General features: G+C 43.0%; 1 protein-coding gene across 1 annotated transcript; it reads left to right on the plus strand.

Moving 5' to 3' along the window:
- Window positions 1–9,013: 9,013 nt before the first annotated feature.
- LOC122564672 (serine/threonine kinase-like domain-containing protein STKLD1) lies at window positions 9,014–19,046 on the plus strand. The gene is made up of 7 exons (XM_043719749.1): window positions 9,014–9,090; window positions 13,742–13,870; window positions 15,637–15,765; window positions 16,446–16,574; window positions 17,160–17,300; window positions 17,458–17,537; window positions 18,761–19,046. The coding sequence occupies exons 1-7, from the start codon at window positions 9,018–9,020 to the stop codon at window positions 18,857–18,859; spliced, it is 780 nt and encodes a 259-aa protein (XP_043575684.1). The 5' UTR covers window positions 9,014–9,017; the 3' UTR covers window positions 18,860–19,046.
- The last annotated feature ends 1,187 nt before the right edge of the window (window positions 19,047–20,233 follow it).

Genomic DNA, 20,233 nt, shown 5'->3' on the forward strand with positions numbered 1-20,233 from the left:
ACCCAATTTTTTAAAACAATATAAGCAGTTTTACTAAACAGAAAAATTTTTGGGGGGTGGGGGGGGGGGGGGGGGGGGGGGGAGGGAAGATTTAGAAATGAGTGAAGTCGACGTTGTTGCCATGGGGTCAAAGGGTCACAAGGCAGAAGATGAGGCATATTTCCTCCAGTTATCAGTGGAGGAGGCCCAGGACTTGAATATCCTTGGTTGAGTGGGAGGGGAATTTGAAGTGGTTGGCCACAGGGCATTGGGGTTATTGAATGTGTGTGTCCAGAGACGTTTCCTGTAACACCCCATGAGTTGGCATTCTGTTTCAAGAGCAATGGACGCAATAGATGAGGCAAATGGATGTGCAGGAAAATCTGTGTTGGATGTGAAAATATCCTTTAGGGCCTTGGATGGAGGTGAGGGGGGAGGTATGGGCTCAGGTTTTACACCTCTTGTGGGCAGAACGACAAGGTGCCGGGTGTGGAGGGTGGGTTGGAGGGTGGACGTAGACCTAAAGAGGAAGTCACGGAGGGAATAGTCTCTGTGGAATACAGATAGGGATGGGAAGGGAGTTTTGAGATGGGAAGGGAATTATGTCTCTGGTTGTGGGGTCTGATTGTAGGTGGTGGAAATAGCGGAGGATGATGTGCTGTATCTGGAGATTAGTGGGGCAGAAGGTGAGAGGGTTTCTGTCCTTGTTGCATTTGGAGATGTGGGGTTCAAGGGCGGAGGTGCGGGAAGCAGAGGAGATGCACTGGAGGGCACTGTTGATCACGCAGGAGGTAAAATTCTGGTCCTGGAAGTAGGAGACCATCTGGGATATCCTGAGGTAGAGTTGCACTTCCTGGAAGCAGATACAGCAGAGGATTTGGGTGTAAGGAATCGCATTTTTACAGGAGCGGGTGTGGGGGGAGATGTAGTCCAGGTAGCTGTGAGAGTCGTGGATTTGAAATAGAGGTCAGTGTTGAGTCGGGTGCTGGAGATGGAGAGGTCCAGGAAGGGGAGGGAGGTGTCCGAGATGATCCAGATGAACTTAAGTTTAGTGTGGAAGGTGTTAATGAAGTTGATGAACTGATCAACCTCCTCATGGGAGCATGAGGTGGTGCTGAAACATTCATCAGTGTAGCGGAGGAAGAGGTGGAGGATGGTGCCAGTGTAACTGCAGAAGGTGGACTGTTCCACATATCCTATGAAGGAGCAGAAATTGCTGGGGCCCATGCGGGTGCCCATGGCAACCCATTGGTCTGAAGGAAGTAGGAGGATTCAAAAGAGATGTTGTTGAGGGCGAGGACCAGTTCCGCCAATCAAATGAGTGTCACTGGAGGGGTAATGGATGGGTCGGCAGGAGAGGAAGAAATGGAGGTCTTGGAGGCCTTCACCATGGCAGATGGACGTGTTGAGGAACTGGATGTCCATGGTGAAAGTGAGGGATGGGGGGCCGGGGACATGAAAGTCATGGAGGAGGTGGAGGGTATGAGTGTGTCCTGAATGTATGTGGGGAGTTCCTGGACCAAGGAGGACAGGAAAGTGTTGAGATAGGAGGACACAAGTTCGGTGGGGCAGGAGCAGACAAAGGCAATAGTTTGACTGGGGTAGTCAATTTTGTTAATTTTGCGTATGAGGTAGAATGGGGTGATGCAGGGTTGCGGAACTATGAGGTTTGAGGCTGTGGATGGGAGATCCCCTGAGATGAGGTTGTGGATGGTCTGGGGAGGTGATGGGAGGTGAGGTCATGGTCGAGGGGGCTGTAAGAGGAGGTGTCCATGAATTGGTACCTGGCTTCAGTGATGTAGAGGTCAGTGCACCCCTCTTGCCCGCTGGTTTAATATCTATAGCCACATGTAGAATAGAAATAGATGGCAGATTCTCTCCTGAAAGAGCATTAATAAACCAAATGTGCCTTTACAACAATCAGTGGTAGTTTCATGATAGTTCATTGCAGGGATTAGCTTCCAATTTCAGATAAATTGATTGTTAGCTGCCCTGGTTGGATTTGAAGCTATCTCCCCAGACCATTAACCTGCACCCCTGGATTACAGTAATATTACCAATCTGTCACCATCTTCCTCCAGCACAGCTCCAGGACTTTGCTGCAAGACTTCTCAAAATAGCATCAAAAACTCAATAATTGTCAAATTGTCAACATTTTCATCAATGACTTCCATCATAACTCAGAGTGGGATGTTTTAGTGATAATTGTAAAGTTAAGTACCATTTCCAACTCCTCAAATAGTGGAGCATTCACTTTGTGTGTAACAAGACCTGGATATCATTCAGCGTGGAGTCATTGGTGGCAATTAAAACTCATATCATATGTGTGTGAAGGAGTGACCATCTTCAAAAAGCGAGAATATAACCAATTCTCCTTGACACACAATCGGATTATATCACTAAATCTCACCTATCATAATAATTTTGATCATCAGTAAAGGATATTCTATTCTATTTTATTCATTGACCAGAAATATGTCTAATTCAGCCACATAAATATAGTGACATAAATACAGCAGCAGGTTAGGAGCTAAGTAACTCAATCCCAAACCCTGTCCATCATCTAACAATGTTCCACAGCAACCCTCCAGGCTCCTTCTCACGGCGTTTTTAAAGATCTTGACCATTATCACTTTGAAGAATGCGTGTAACAGATACTTGGGAATATTTCCAAATTCCATAAGACCATCTTAACTTGGATCTATATATTAATTTCTTTACGGTCACTGGGTTGTAATCCTGGAACTCATTCCCAACAGCAAGGTGTACAGTGGTGTAGCTAAGTTACATGGACTGCTGCAGTTCAAGGCAATGGCTCACCATCCATTTTTCAAGAATAATTAGGGCAATAAGTGCCTGCCTAGCCAGGGACATTTACATCTCATGAATGAACATAAAGTCAGTGGCAAATTGTTATGGACCTTCCTGAAGAAGGGCTCATGCCCGAAACGTCGATTCTCCTGTTCCCTGGATGCTGCCTGACCTGCTGCGCTGTTCCAGCAACACATTTTCAGCATGGACCAGACCAGACCAAACCCCCTGCAAATAAATGAAGGGAAAGCCTTAAACCTTTTTAAAAATCTTATTTAAAGGCATGTGTAAGGTGCTGTGTTCTAGGTGCAATTTGATTGGTTAATTTTGATTGGTTTTAATCAAAACACACTTTAATCTTACTCCCAGTTAAAATACAAGCAAAAGAAAGAAGAATTGATAAGACTTTAACTCTGTTGGAAAACTTAGAATAATAGATTATTTAACCACTAAACAGCATCTGTTCCAATATAATAACATCCCATAAACACAGCCTTGGCAAAGGCAAAGTCAGTAAAACAGATGGTTTCACATGTGATGCTGGCAGCAAAAAGAGAAAACTTTGGTAGGGAGAGAGAAACAGCTTCTATAGCCAATTTCAAAACCCACAACAGCTGCTGAAGGCTAAGCTATAGCCCTGGTTGTGTGGGAGCCTTTCCTGAAGAATGGCTCATGCCCGAAACGTCGATTCTCCTGCTCCTTGGATGCTGCCTGACCTGCTGCACTTTTCCAGCAACACATTTTCAGCTCTGGTTGTGTGGGAGCCAGACTCCACCCATTCATGCAGCTTCTATTGTTCCAACTTTTAACAAAACCTCCAAGGCCTCACAAGCTGTTTACTTTATTGGCTTGGAATAGACAGTTTACCACCTGTGGCTCAAAATTAAAAGAAAAATCTAAATACATCTCTTAAAGCCATAGTATTCTCACGCAATGATGAAAGTCAATGTGTGTGGGACTGTACCCCAGTGAGAGTCAGTGCGTGTGGGCGCTGTACCCCAGTGAGAGTCAGTGTGTGTGGGAGCCGTACCCCAGTGAAAGTCAGTGTGTGTGGGTGCTGTGCCCCAGTGAGAGTCAGTGTGTGTCTGGGAGCTGTACCCCAGTGAGAGTCAGTGTGTGTGGGAGATGTACCCCAGTGAGAGTCTGTGTGTGGGAGACCGTAACCCAGTGAGAGGCAGTGTGTGTGGGAGCCGTACCCCAGTGAGAGTCAGTGTGTGTGGGAGCCGAATCTCAGAGAGATTCGGTGTGTGAGGCCTTATGGATGGGAACATATACTAGTTAGTGCGTAGTTATTTTCCTGAAAGACAGGGTCTGAGAGAAACCAGTCAGTGTACACATTGGAGTTTGTACCTTTTGTGTGTTCTCATGATGTTCCCAGTTATTTAACAATTGAGGACTACTCTCTATTACAAATACACACTGGAGATGCCCTGAAGTGAAATATCAATTTTGTTGGTTTATTTTGCAGTTCTCGCAGCCAGTGAACGTATCATTCCAGTCCTGATCTCTATTTTGAATTACCATGCTGACTGCTTGGAGGTGCAGGCTCAGGTGTCTCGGATACTCCTGATGTTTGCAATTAAAGGTAGGACAGTAAAACTCAGCAACTTGAAAGGGTTCAGAAAAGATTTACAAGTATTTTGACATGCTTGAAGGGTTTGTGCTAAAAGGAGAGACAGAACAGACTGGGGCTACTATCCTTAGAGTGTCGAAGGCTGACGGATGACCTTATAAGGCTTATAAAATCATGAGGGGCATGGAGAAGATAAATAGACAAGGTTTTTTCCCTGGGGTGGGGAGTCCAGAACTAGAAGGTATGGGTTTAGGGTGAGAGGGGGAAAGATTTAAAAGGGATCTAAGGGACAATGTTTTCACGCAGAGGGTGTTGCGTGTGTGAAATGAGGTGCCAGAGGAAATGGTGGAGGCTGGTACAGTTACAACATTGAAAAGGCATCTGGGTGGGTATATGAATAGGAGGTGCTAGCAAATGGGACTAGATTAGGTTAGGATATCTGGTTGGCGTGGACGGGTTGGACTGAAGAGTCTGTTTCCGTGCTGTACATCTCTATGAGTCTATGAATCTAACTTAGGCCTGATTGTGTGCTTTTGATCAACATTTCAAGTTTTTTTTCTAAGTTTAGTGTCTTATGGCTGGAAACATAGAAACATAAAAAATAGTTGCAGGAGTAGGTCATTCGGCCTTTTGAGCCTGCCCCACCATTCAATATGATCATGGCTGATCATGCAATCTCAGTATTCCACTCCCCCTTTCTCTCCAAACCCTTGATCCCTTTAGCCACAAGGTCCGGCTCCCTCTTGAATCTATCTAATGAAGTGGCCCCAATAGCTTCCTGGGGGAGGAGAATTCCACAGTTCACAACTCTGAGTGGAGAAATTCTTCCTCATCTCAGTTCTGAATGTTTTACCCCTTAATCTTAAACTGTGACCCTAGTTCTGGATTTTCCCAACATCAGGAACATTCTTCCCGCATCTAGCCTATCCAGTGCCACCAGGATTTTCTATCTTTCTATGAGATCCACCCTCATTTTCTAAATCCCAGGGAGTACAAGCCCAGTTGATCAGTTTTTCTTGATATTCAATCCTGCTATCCCAGGAATCAGTCTGGTGAACCTTCGCTGGACTCACTCAATAACAAGAATGTCCTTCTTCAGACCAGGAGATCAAAACTGCACACAATACTCAAGGTATGGCCTCACCAAGGCCCTATGTAACTGCAGCAAGACATCCTTACTCCGATACTCAAATCCCCTCGCTATGAAGGCCAGCATGTCATTATCCTTCCTCACTGCCTGCTGTACCTGCATGCCAACCTTCAGCGACTGTTCCACCATGGCACCCAGGTCTTCTTGCACCTCACCTTTTCCTAAACTGCCACTGTTCAGATAATAATCTGCCTTCCTGTTTTTGCCACCAAAGTGGATAACCTCACATTTATCCACATTATATTGAATTTGCCAAGTATTTGCCCTCTCAGCCAGTCTGTCCAAGTCACCCTGTAGCCTCTTATCATCCTCCTCACAGCACACTCCAACCCAGCTTAGTGTCATTTGCAAATTTGGCGATATTACTTTTAATTCCTTCGTTCAAATCGTTAATGTATATTGTGAACAGCTGGGGTCCCAGCGCTGAACCCTGCAATACAGCACTCATCACTGCCTGCCACTCTGAAAAGGATCCATTTATTCCAACGTTCTGCTTCCTGTCTACCAACCAGTTCTCTGTCCAAGTCAATACATCACCTCTGATACCATGAGCTTTAATATTGCTTACTAGTCTTTTGTGTGGGACCTTACCAAAAGCCTTTGGAAAGTCCAGATACATAACATTCACTGATTCAACCTTGTCCAATCTGCTGGTCACATCCTCAGAAAATTCCAGCAGATTTACCAAGCATGATTTCACTTTAGTAAATCTATGCTGAGTAGACCCAGTCCTGTCACTGCTTTTCAAATGCTCAGTTATTACATCCTTAATAATTGACTCCAGCATTCTCCCCACCACCTATGTCAGGCTAAGCGGCCTCTAATTCCCCATTTTCTCTCTCCCTCTATTTTTAAAAAGTGAGTTACATTATCTATCCTGAAGTCCGCTGGAACTCTTCTAGATTCTATAGAATGCTGGAAAATGACCATCAATGCATCCAGTATTTCTAGGACCACTTCCTTAAGTACTGTGGGATGCAGAGCATCAGGCCCTGGGGACATATCAGGTTTTAATCCCATCAATTTCCCTAATACCAGTTCCTAACTAATATGGATTTCCTTCAGTTCCTCCTTCATGCTTGACCTTCTGTCCCCTAGCATTTCCAGAACATTATTTGTTTCCACCTTAGTGAAGACAGATCCTAAGTATTTGGGGTGGGGGGGGGTAAGTGGTTAGCACCTCACAGTGCCAGGGACCCGGGTTCAGTTCCAGTCTTGGGTGACTGTCTGTGTGGAGTTTGCACATTCTCCCTGTGTCTGCATGGGTTTCCTCCGGGTGTTCTGGTTTCTTCCCACAGTCCAAAGATGTGCATGTCATGTGAATTGGCCATGCTAAATTGCCCATAGTGTTAGGTGCATTAGTCAGGGGTAGAAAAGGGTAGGGGAATGGGTCTGGGTGGGTTACTGTTCGGAGGGTCGGTGTGGACCTGTTGGGCCGAAGGGTCTGTTTCCATACTGTAGGTAATCTAATCTAATCAATGCATGTCTCATCCCATCAAAATTAACTTTGTTTAAGTTAAGGAAGAAGTGATCATGGTCTCAGGGCACATGATAGGCCATTTCAGACTGAGGTAAGGGGAACACAGTAGCCTGTGGAAGCAAACATCACTGAATACATTAAAGAAAGAAATATGTAGATTTTGGTGAAGTAGGAGTGCTATTGTATAAAGGGAGCTAGTGAGGCTAGAGAATCAGCCACAATCTCGTTGAATGGTGGATTGGCCTCAATGGGCTGAATAGCCTCCCTGCTCTTATTTTCCATGTTTTGAATGTTATCCAATCTGTTTCACCAGACCAAGTCAGTGAGAATGCTGCACTATTGATGAGTCAGTACTGAGAGTGTGTTGGAAGGGCAGTACTGAAGGAGTGTTGCACTGTCAGAAATGCTTTTTTTTTTGATATGATGAGAATCCCAAGCCACATGTTCTTTCACTTGTGAATGTAAAAACCACACAGCACTATTGAAAAAAAGCAGAAGAGTTTATCCTCGTGATATTTAACAAAAGGGACTGAATACAGACTTGGCTGAGTGGAATGAAACAGTGAGTGATGGGTAATAGATTTTATTTGGTTTGTAGTGGAGTTCCTCAGTATCAGTGCTGGGACCCTTGCTTTTCCTGATAGTTGTTAATGATCTAGACTTTGGTGTTCAAGGCATAATTTCAAAATTTGCTGATGATTCGAAATCTGGAAGCCTTATAAGCTGTGACAAAAATGACAATAGCCAGTTTGGTGGAATGGGCAGACAAGTGGCAGATAAAGTTCAATGTGGAGAAATGTGAGATTATTCATTTTGGTCAGAAAAACATGGATACATAAAATAATGGGCACAACTCTAAACTCTAGAGAACGGGGGGATTTGGATATTTATATGCATCAGCCATTGAAGATAGGGGATAGTTTAGGTGAAGAGCTAATAAAGCAGGTAACATCTTGGGCTTTATTAATAGGGGCAGGACCCAAGAACAAGGAGGATATGTTGCATTTATGTGGAACACTAGTTTAGACTTAGTTAGAGTATTGTGTTCATTTCTGGGAACCACCCTTTGGGAAAGGTACAATGGCATTGAACAGAGTGCAGAAAGGTTCTAGGGCTGTGGAACTTTAGTTATGAATATAGATTGGAATTAGAAGTGTTTTTATTGAGAAGGCTGAGAGGAGATCTGGTTGGTTGAAGTCATCAAAATCGTGATGGATCTGATAGAGCTTAGAAGAAACTTTTCCTACTTGAGAAAAGATCAAGAATAAGAACACAAATTAAAAGAATTAGGAAAAAAAGCAAAGTGAGATAAGGCAAAACTTTTTCCTAAGCATGTGATGAATGCAGCCCTCAGTTGAAACATTCGAGAGGGAATTAAACAGTTACGATTAGATTCCCTACAGTGTGGAAATAGGCCCTTCGGCCCAATAAGTCCACACCGACCCTCTGAAGAATAACCCATCCAGACCCATTCCCTATATTTATCCCTGACTAATGCACCTAATACTATGGGCAATTTAGCATGGCCAATTCACCTGACCTGCACATTTTTGAACTTTAGGAGGAAACCGGAGCAAACCTGCACAGACACTGGGAGAATGTGCAAACTCCACACAGACAGTTGCCCGAGGCTAGAATCAAACCTGGGTCCCAGGTGCTGTGAGGCAACAGTGCTAACCACTGAGCCACCGTGCCACCCAGTTATCTGAAAAGGAAGAAATGTGCAGGATTATGGGGAGAAGGCAGAAGAGTAGCACTAAGTGAATTGCTAATTTGGGAAGTCAGTATGAATATGATGGGCTAAGTGGTCTTCTTCTACACTGTAATATTTCTGTTTCTTATCCAGTATTTATTCCTGACAAAACAGTGCACATGTCTGGCGTTATATAATTAGTGAGTGCATGTGAATATTGAAGAAGTACTGAGTTGTCCTGATTATTTCTTGATTCCCTACAGCCACAGAGGACAGCGTGGAAGAAGGTATTTTATTCAGTGAAAATGTGATCAGTATTATCCTTTCAATAATGGCGTCACGGCACAAATGTGTGGAGCTCCAGCAAGTCCTCTGCAACTTTCTCATGCTGCTGTCAGGAAGTGGTAGGTTTGCACACCGACACAGATCAGGTTCTTGTGTAGTGTAAGGAACAGAATCACTGAATCATAACAGCATAGGAGACCATTTAGTCCATCAGATCAATTCAGGCCAATTCACCTGACATATTTCCACCATTCTACCCTATTACAGTACAAGTTATTTCCTTCAAATGCCCATCCTTTCCTTTTTGAAATGATTCATCACCTCCACTTCCACCACTCTCAAAGGCAACAGGGTTGGAACCTAGAAATACAAGTTGGCCATTCAGTCAATGGCGACTGCTCTGCTATTCTGTTAGATCATGGCTGGTCAATTAACTCAACCCCACTTACCCATGTTAGATTATATTCCCTACAGTGTGGAAACAGGCCCTTCGGCCCAACCAGTCCACAACAACCCTCTGCAGAGTAACCCACCCAGACCCACTTCCCTCTGACTAATGCACCTAACACTATGGGCAATTTAGCATGGCCAATTCATCTAACCTGCACATTTTTGGACTGTGGGAGGAAACCGGAGCACCTGGAGGAAACCCACGCAGACACGGGGAGAATGTGCAAACTCCACATAGATAGTTGCCCAAGGCTGGAATCGAACCTGGGACCTTAGTACTGTGAGGCAGTAGTGCTAACCACTGAGCCACCATGCTGCCCTATGTTATTTCCATGTTCCGTGATGCCATCAATCTGTCAGCAATCTATTTTGATTTATGTCTTGAACCTACTTATTGACTGATCATCCACAACCCTCTGCGGCAGAGAATTCCACAGATTCATCACTCTGAGTGAAGAAATTCCTCCTCATTCTCAATCTTATTTTTAAACAATATTCCCACGGTTCCATATTCACTAGTCATGGGATTTATCTTATCTATAAATACCCTACCAATAAGTTCCAAGACATTACCATTCTCTGTGGAAGATAAATTCTTTCTCACATCACCCATGCTTTTCTTGCCAGCTAAATCTGCATCCCTGTGTCCTTGTGCCATCAGGTAACAGGAACAGCTTTCCTTTGTCTACTTAACCTAAGTCTGCCATAATCTTGTATATCTTGATTAAATCTCTTCTCAATCTTCTTTGCTCCAAACCATTAGCTTCTGCCTCCTAACCTTTTGGGTTCTTTTTTCGTGTTAGTTGTTGTTGGGGCTGTGCTGGTTTGCTCACTTGGTTAAAATGTGATAAAGAGCGACACCAATTGCATGGGTTTGACTCCCACTCTGATGTAGAATTGAGAGCTACTGCTTTGCTCTAACCTTGAGGACGGAAGGCAATGGAAAGCTCTGCCAAGAAAAGGGCCATGGAGGAAATATTATTAGAAAATGTGCTGAGTACAGAGGACATAACATTTATGAAAACTGCTATTCTTTCTTATGGGATCTTTTTGCCAGTTCTAATCTCCTCTTCACCTTGCTCTCAACATATTTCACTTAATTCTGATTTCAAGAATTCACCTGACATGTTGTACTGTACATTCTTTTCACAGAATCACAGAATGGTTACTGTGCAGAAGGAGGCCATCCAACTCATCGTGCCTATAATGGCTATTCAAATGAGCTTCATTACCTCATGCGAATCTCCTGCCTTTTCCCCATATCCCTACACATTATTTCTGTCTAAGTAATGAAACAATGCCCCTCTTGAATATCTCAATTGAACCTCACTGTGTGTAAGTTTTTTTTTCTCACATGCCTGTGTTTCTTCTGAAAATCACTTTGAATGTGTGCCTTCTTGTTCTTGTTCCATTTACAAGTGGGAACAGCTTCTCTCTACCTACTCTATCCGGAGGAGAAAGTGAGGACTGCAGGTGCTGGAGATCAGAGCTAAAAATGTGTTGCTGGAAAAGCGCAGCAGGTCCGGCAGCATCCAAGGAACAGGAGAATCAACGTTTCGGGCATAAGCCCTTCTTCAGGAATGAAGGGCTTATGCCCGAAACGTCGATTCTCCTGCTCCTTGGATGCTGCCAGACCTGCTGCGCTTTTCCAGCAACACATTTTCAGACCTACTCTATCCGGCCCACTTATGATTTTGAAAACCTCCATCAACTTTCTTCTCTCCAAGGAGAACAATCCAAATTTCTTAAATTTGTCCTCTTAAGTTTCACATTCCTGGAACTACTCTTGTTGATCACTTTTTGCACTTTCTCCAGTTCATTTACATCACTCATGTAATATGACACCTATACTTCAGCTGAGGTCTAACAACTGTATTTGTGCTTTATGCCCCTGTTAATAAAGCCAAGGACACTGTATGCTTTATTAACTGTTCTTTCCACCTATTCTGCCACCTTCAATAATCCGTGCACACACACATCCAGGTGCCTCTGCTCCTGCATCTCCTTTAGAACTGTACCCCATATTTAATATTGTTTTTCAATGTTATGACCAAAGTGTGTAACCACTCACTTCTCTGCATTGAATCAAATCTGCCTCCTGCCTGCCCACTCCACCAATTTATCAGTGTCCTTTCAAAGTTCTACATATCCTCCTCACAGTTTCCAATTCTTCCAAGTTTTGTGACATCTTTTAAGGAGCTCTTAAAGACACTGTGATTCTTTGTGTGTGTATGGAACAGGCTGGATCTTTATTTTTTGAAGAATTGAAGAATGACACTTGATTTTACATCAGGAGGGGACTTGACAGAGCAGACACTGAGAGGATGTCTCCCCCTGTGGAAGAAACTGGAACTAGAGGGCATGGGAATAAAAGATTTGTTAGAGCAATGTGAGTCTGTGGATCTCTCTTACCCCAGAGAAGGTAGGGGGGGGTCAGTCATTGAATATTTTTAAAGAAAAGGTAGGTAGATTCTTGATGAACAAGGGAGACACAGGGTATCAGCAGATGGTGTTGAGACCAAAATCACATCAACTGTTATCTTGAAAGGACATAAGAATTAGGAGCAGCAGCCGGCCATTCATCCCCTTGAGCTTTGATTTCAAAGATTCTTCAACTTATCCATCTTTTAGACCCAGGTTGACAGAAAGCATGAACCAGGTTTCTGTACTTAACAAGAATAAATATTTATTGTAAATAAATTCTAACTGCAGATAAACAATATAACTCTACTAGCTAAAGCTCTACATACAGAGGAACCTCGATTATCCGAATACCAATTACCGAAAATCAAATTATCCGAAGGATATCTCGAGGTCCCGATAGAAACACTACATCAAAGACATGTTTCCAACAGTGATGGCATGTTTTGTTTACAGTGATTAAACAGGCTCTGGTTCCAAATGATTGACCGCCCACCCTCTCTCTCTCTCCCCACAATTTCCCTGGAGTTCTACAGAGAGCTGTACCCTAACCCCACCCCCCTTCCCCAGATAATCTCTCCAACATTGTCCTGTACAGGGCAAATGTGGGACCTGCGGAAAAGTTGCAGTAAAAAGTTGTGTTTGGTTGTGTGTGCGCGCGCTATTTGGAGACTTACTCCATAAAGGCAGCTGCAGCAGCAGCAGCAGCACTCCTTTTGTTGTGGGGGCAGGGGGGCGGTGTTGGGGAGGGGTGGTGTTGGATGGGTGGAGCCTCGCACTGTGTGCTGCTGCATTCTCCTGAACGGGGAGCAGACGTTGAAAACGCTGAGCCCCAGAGGAAAGGCATTTAATCGATTAACTGGATAATCGATTATCTGAACGAAATAGTGCCGGCACATCTCGTTTGGATAATTGAGGTTCACCTGTAAAAAAAACATTGGTCTTACTGGTGGAGGGAAAGACTGGGAAGGTAGTCTCATGGTCCTTGTTCACAGGGTTTGCTGCAATGATCTTTTTGCAACTCCTCAATCTTTCTTCTCCAGGTACTTAGTTGTTTTCAGAATGCACAAGGTGATTGGTTCCCATCTTTAGAGATCTCCTACTTTATGAATTCAGCTTACAGCCACTGATGAGAGGAAATAAAGTGGTTATCCTCAGGCATGAGAAGAACAACTCCTCCTCTTCCAAGGTCCAATGGCTCCACACTTCCAAATTGTTCAGCTATCCAGGAGCAATTCACATAGATGTTAGCAGCCAGGTCTTTGTCATAACTGGTCACCAATTCACAGACCTTGTTGCTGGTCGAATCTCCATCCTTTCACATCACTTGCCACAGCTCATCTGTAACTAATACAGCAGTTATGACTCTATTTCTGAGCCAGGAAGCTCAGGTTCAAGTCCCACCTGCTCCAGAAGTGTGTAATGTCATCTCTGATTCCAAATTGAATAAAGAATCTGTTGATTCCAAAACATTTGTAATACACCCTGTCCCTATAAAGACGAGCATATGGACAGTAGAAAGGCTTGATTGTGTCCCTAACCTCATGTTGTATCTGTCCTGGCACTGTTTGATGGGGACACTATAAAAGGATCTTTATTCTGTATCTAACCCTGTGCTGTAAATTTTCTTCATTAATTCTTGGAATGCTTGTGCCACTGGAAAGGGCAGCATTTATTGTCCACCCTTAATTGTTTCTGAGGAGATGGTAGAGAGCCACCTTCTTGAATCATTGCTGTCTATCTGTTATATCTATATCCACAGTGCAGCTGGGGAAGGAGTTCCGAGATTGCTTTGACAGTGTGCTGGAGTCATGAACTTAATGGCCTTGGGTTCATTTCAATGTATGAAGGTGTTTATTCTCAGAAATCTTTAAGATTATTTTAATTTCCTTCCTAAAGAAGCAGCTAGGATACTGATTGGGAAAGCCAAGGGGATTCAGGAAATCATGACCGTCCTGAGAATTTACATGGACAACAGTCACGTCTGCATTCCCTGCTGTGGTGCTCTGTGGAGTCTCGTGGTCACCAGTAAGTATCAGGCTATCCACCCAATTACTAACCAGTGCTTATGATAGGACGGCAAAGCTTGGTAAACCCAAGTGAGAAAGGAGTGCAAAACTATGCTGAAACTGAAACAAAGGCGGGTGGAAGACAATGTTGACCTGGTGGACTAAGCAGCCTGTTCCTGTGGTGAAAATTCTGTGACATATGTAGGTTTGGAAGGAACAAGTGACCATATTTCCAAAGCTCCCTCCAGGAACCGGAAGAGGCCATTCAACACCTTAAACCCATTCTGCCATTTAATTAGATCATAACTAATCTGTATCTCAACTCCCATTACTGGTTTGTGGGTCACTAAGATTCTTAGGGCTCTGAATAGTCAGGTGGTTATCAGGTGGGAGATGTTGTTGTCATGGTAATATCGCTGGATTAATTACCTAGAGACTCAGGCCAATCCTGTTAGTATTGTTCAGGGTGTAGGTTTGCTCGCTGAGCTGTAGGTTTGATATCCAGACGTTTCATTACCTGGCTAGGTAACATCATCAGTGGTGACCTCCAAGTGAAGCGAAGCTGTTGTCTCCTGCTTTCTATTTATATCTTTCTCCTGGATGGGGTTCCTGGGGTTTGTGATGATGTCATTTCCTGTTCGTTTTCTAAGGGGTTGATAGATGGCATCTAGATCTGTGTGTTTGTTTATGACGTTGTGGTTGGAGTGCCAGGCCTCTAGGAATTCTCTGGCATGTCTTTGCTTAGCCTGTCCCAGGATAGATGTGTTGTCCCAGTCGAAATGGTGGTTTTTTTCATCCGTGTGTAGGGCTACGAGGGAGAGGGTCGTGTCTTTTTGGGTCTAGCTGGTGTTTGTGTATCCTGGTGGCTAACTTTCTTCATCATCCATGTGTTTAACCAAGGATTATTTAAATCTCCCTAATGTGGCTGAGTTAACTACATTGGCAGGCAGAGTATTCCACGCCCTTACCACTCTTTGAGTAAATCAAGTGTTGTTGATAAAGACCACAAAGAGAAACTTTATGTATTGCAGAAGCTAAAATATATCATCCTATCCCTGTGCCCCAAACTCAAAAACAAAAATTTAATTTACATTTACAAGATTCTTTCATGATTTGATTTTTGTTCCAGTATTGCTTTAAGGGCTAGTTCTTTACTTAATTTCAGTGTTTCAAAAGAGAGATATCTGGAACACTGGGTTAGATATTAGTAATGATGCATTCTATAAATAAATCTAACATTAGGCAAATGTTTGGATTCTTGTTTCCTACATCAGCAACTTTCTTCAGAATGAATTAATTACAACACACTAGGGAGAGCATCCTGTTCAGCTTCAAAATATATTTCAGGTATTTTATGTTCATCTGAAGAAAGATGGGACCTCTTGCATTCTAGTGCTTCCTTATAAGAATGTACAACTTAGTGAAGGCCATTCAGCACTTTTGACCCTATCTCAGCATTAAATGAGATCAAGGTTATCATGCAACCTAACTCCATATTCCTGACACTGTCCCTTAATAACTTTGGGTAACAGAAGTTTATTGATCTTATATTGAAAATTAACAAAAGTCAGCTTCTAACTCGTCAGCTAAATATAACGAGCTTGTATCTCTGGAGGAGTTGAACTTATGAATCAGAAATGAGAGTAATTCCCACTGAGCCATTGCTGACACTCTATCAGGAGAGAATTGGGGCACAGCTGCAGCCCAAGCACAGATCTTGAACAGACAGAGCGTGTCTGGGAGAAGTCTAGTGTCTAACTTTGAATTCTTGGTGCCCCTCTGTAGATGAAAATGCACAAATCGCAAGGACTGAAAATATGCTGCAGACTATTCTGCAGGTCCTGGAGAAACACATCCAGAATGGTGACGTGGTGGAGTCAGCCAGTGCAGCACTGTGGGTCCTGTCCTTACAGGGTGAGTCTGGGGAACTAGTCACAATGAGGCATGTACATATACATAACAAACATAAACTAGCACATACTACAGAATAGAAAGCCATATTGACATCCACAACACATGACACGCCTTTGCACAGCATGTAGCCAAACTCTGTCTCAATCCATGTGTGCAGAGTTTCTGCATGTCTTAGTCCACGTATGCGCAAAACTTTGTCTGGGTGCTCATATGCATTGTGTGTTTCAGTAGATGAATGCAGATACCCCTTGCATATTCCAGTCATGTTCATGTCTCCACTGTGTCCCAGTCCACATGTGAATGTACCCCGTTTATGTGTGCATATACCCAGTCCACATGCACATACGAGCTGCAAGAGGAAGTGATAAGTACGGGTCCAGTTACATCATTTGGACAGGTATATAAATAAGAAAGTTTAGAGTGATACAAGCCAAACACAGGTAAGTTTAGTTTGGGAAAACTGGTTGGTATAGACAGGTTGGTCTGTTTCAGTGCTACATGATTCTATGACATATCCACTGCGTGTCCCATTCTGCTTGCACATAGTCACCACAAGTCACATACCATGTGCACATATATGCCAAGTGTCAAATCTACACATTCCATCTTCACTTCTAACCAGTCTGCATAACTTGATAGTTAATTATTTGAACACTTATATGCTCATGTTCTCTTCTTAGAGCCCTTAAATGATGAGCAATTGGAGGATATCACCCTGCTGTTAATTGAAGCTCTTGACCTCCACCTGCGAAAAGAAATCATTGTGAAAAATATCTGCTTCGCTCTGTCTAGCTTAATTCGATTGTCAGGTAAGTGTTAAAGAGCAGCTCTTAATTGTGACCAATAGTGGGTGATTCAGTGGTGGTAATATTATTGAAAATCAAAGAGAAATTATTAGATTTTCTCTTGTTGGAGGTGATCATCCCCTGCCACATCTTTGTGCAAATGTTACTCATTACTTATCAAGCTACACTGACCGTTATCCAGGTCATGGGCAAGGACTGCTTCAGCATCTGAAAAATAGAACTGAACACTGTCGTCATCAAGAACATTCCCACTTCTGACAAACAAAGGAGATAAAGGACAGCTCTTCAACCAAACAGTTACATTGTAGTTAATCTGTTGAAAACACCAATAAAATGTCAAGGCCCTCACTCCAGGAATCACAAGTTTGGAAAGTGTAGGAGAGAAAACAATCATAAATCAGAACACAACAAAAGAGTTTTGACATCCTGAAGATCAAGAGGAAGAAAAAGTGAGGGCACAATGAGGGCAGAGTGAGAGAAGGAACAAGACATTGTGCTGAGCCTTGATTTACAATGGGAGGTTTGGGTAAAGAATCAGACTGTTCCTGTCTCCTCTAAACTAACCAGCCGATATCCTCTCCCTCTCAGAGCTCGTGGCATTCCGGATCCTGGTGCCAGAAGACCATCTGGATGGATTGGCTCTGATCGTTCAGAGTTACCACATCCATTTCACTGACCCAGAGGTGGTGCATGATATATGCATGGTGTTTCAGGAAATGGTGCAGTACAGTAAGTTCACATTTGCTGGTTGTGGAGGGCAATGTGGTGAAAGGGGAAAATTAGGTAGGGAAGGGAGGGGGAGATGGGTTTAGGAGGTGTGTGGCATGGAAGCTACAGAAGCAGGTTTTTTAATCAATAAAGCTAATCCCTGTTGGTGTTGTTTCAGAGGACGTGGTGCCTGAACTGATCTCTCAGAAACTAGATGTAACACTGAATGCGATCAAAGTCAAATTCGCTTCAAACGAGGTGAGTGTAAAATCTCGCGCAGCTCCTTGAATTGCATAGTCCAGACCAGACACAGAAACAGAACTAAAGCTCAAGGTTAAACTGGAACATGCTGCCTAAAAGGGGAGTAGAAGCAGATTTAATGGAAAATTTCAAAAGGAACTTGGGAGTAATACTCGAAAAGGAGAAATTGCCAGACTTTGGGTAAGAGGATGGCTGAGGCAAATCGAATAATTGAATAGATCTTTTCATGAGCTGGTGCGCAGGGTGATAGTAAAGTGAAAAGTGTTAAATTCAGGGCAAAGTAAAAACTTTAAAAAACTGTGAATGCTGTAAATCAGAAATAAAAACAAATTGCTGGAAAAGCTCAGCAGGTCTAGCATAATCTGTGAAGAGAAATCAGAGCTAATGTTTTGGGTTCAGTGACCTGAAACCTTATGAGGGTCACCAGACCTGAAACGTTAACTCTGATTTCTCTCCACAGATCCTGCTAGACCTGCTGAGCTTTTCTAGCAATTTGCTTACATTCAGGACACTCGCACACACTGGCATACCTTCAAGTAAGAAATTTAAGGGGTGATTCTAATGGAGAAGTTTAAGAAAATGAAAGGATTTGATAGGGCGGGTAGGGGGGGTTTATTTCATCTTGTGCAGAATGGGAGAAGGGTAGTGGTGAAAGGAATAAAAGGAAATCTGGAATTTCTTCCAAATCGCTGGAGAATGGGGACTGAGGCGCAACTGAAATATTCAGAACTGTAAATTGTTTACTGAGCAAAGGGATTAAGGATACAGGGCAGAAGCAGATGAATGGATTTAAGCACAAAGACAAAAAAAAAGGGGTTGCTGGAAATCCGAAATAAAAAAACCCAAAATATTTGAAAATATCAATAGATCAGGTATAATACATGGAGAGAAAGACATTAAGTAAATATGAGTTATGACAAAAGGTTATTGACCTGAATATTAATTCATTTTCTGTCCAGCAATACTGCCTTTGTGGAGTAATTCTAGTATTACTTATATAATTAAATGAGGTTCATATCAATGATTTACTAGAATGACAGACTTATGGACAGAATGGCTTCCTGTTATCCCTATATTATCCCAGATTAGCCTGAATTGAGAGGGGCAGTTTCCAGGATAGCTAGCACTTACAATAAGAGAACATTTGAGTCGTGAACCCTGCAGGGGAGATAGGGAAATAACAAATTAGTCATTTATGGATATTCTCATTCTCCCTTCAGGATATTGTCACTGTGCTGGATTCTACACTTTCAAAATTGCAGGCAGCAGAGACAGGTGCTCAGAATGAAGACAGCAGGAACACGAAGGACTCCGTTTAATTTAAAATCATGTTTTTAATAAACAGAAGAATGAGTCCTAGCATGGTCAGTGCAGATGACAGTTTTTCTGCTTCATCGCCAATCTTCAGTCACAGACAGCTGTCAAAGTGCTCTCAATCTCAATAACATAAGCAAGCAGCAATTCTACTGCTGCAGGCTCCCGCAACTCAAGCTTCGCGATAATCACACTCCCTCCAAAAGTTCAGAACTCCTGAATCATGTTATTTTTCCCTCAATTCCACATCTTTGTTGTGAATGTGTTTCTTTCAGAGCTTCAAGGAAAACCTCCATTCAGAAAGAACTGGGATCCTATCTCACTGCAGAGAGCTGTGATCCTGCCTGATACTTCCAGTGACAGAACCGACGGAGCTCTGCACCATCTGAGGGTCAGTTCTAAGGGAGTGCCGTATTGTTTGAGGGTCAGTACTGAGGGAGCACTGCACTGTCTAAGGGACAATACTTAGGAAACGTCACATTGTCAAAGGCTCAGCACTGAGGAAACATCAGACTTTCAGAGAATCATTATTGAGGGAGCACTGTGCCACAGATGGAACATTAGATTTGGGAACTATTTGCTCCCATTGGTGCTAATCAAAGTAGTTCAGGTAATTCTCAGTGTGGTGGGCCATAATTTATTCCTCAAAAGATATGATCAGTAATATAACAACTGAATCAAATTGACTACAATGTTTCTGCATTACAACAGTAATTACACTGAAAAAATGCTTGAACAATGATGAAACCTTTTTGGATTTCCCAGGATTGTGAAAGTCACTGGAGAAATACACATTTACTATTTGCATGATCACAACCAACACAAGAGCAGCATTCTTCACTGCAGCTGCTGGAAATTGTGAATCAAAACTGCAAATACTCCAGAGGTCAGGTAGCATCCCAGTTAATGGTCTCTTGTCAATGATAGATATAAAATCACAATAATAAACTCAGAGAATATCCCCACTCGGTGCTTTTCTCATTGGAGTGAAGAAGAGTGACAGACAACTTGTTAGAGGTGTACAAGATGATAAAAGGGAATACTCAAGACTTTTCCCCAGGGTGGAAATGGCTATCACGAAGGGGCATAATTTTAAGGTGATTGGAGGAAGGTTTAGGGGAGATATCAGAGGTAGGTTCTTTACACAAAAAGATTGGTGGGGGTGTGGAATGCACTGACAGCGACTCCTGAATAGGCACATGGATAATAGTAAAATGAAGGGTATGTAGGTTAGTTTGATCTTAAAATAGGATAAAAGGTCGGCACAACATTGAGAGCCAATAGGCCTGTACTGTGTGGTACTGTCCAGCTACAGTCTTAAAAATGGGTGCAGTTGTTAGAGAACTACTCAGAGCATCTCAATACTGTTGGCTCGATAC

Source organism: Chiloscyllium plagiosum, chromosome 30, assembly GCF_004010195.1.
Source record: "Chiloscyllium plagiosum isolate BGI_BamShark_2017 chromosome 30, ASM401019v2, whole genome shotgun sequence".
NCBI lineage: Eukaryota > Metazoa > Chordata > Chondrichthyes > Orectolobiformes > Hemiscylliidae > Chiloscyllium > Chiloscyllium plagiosum.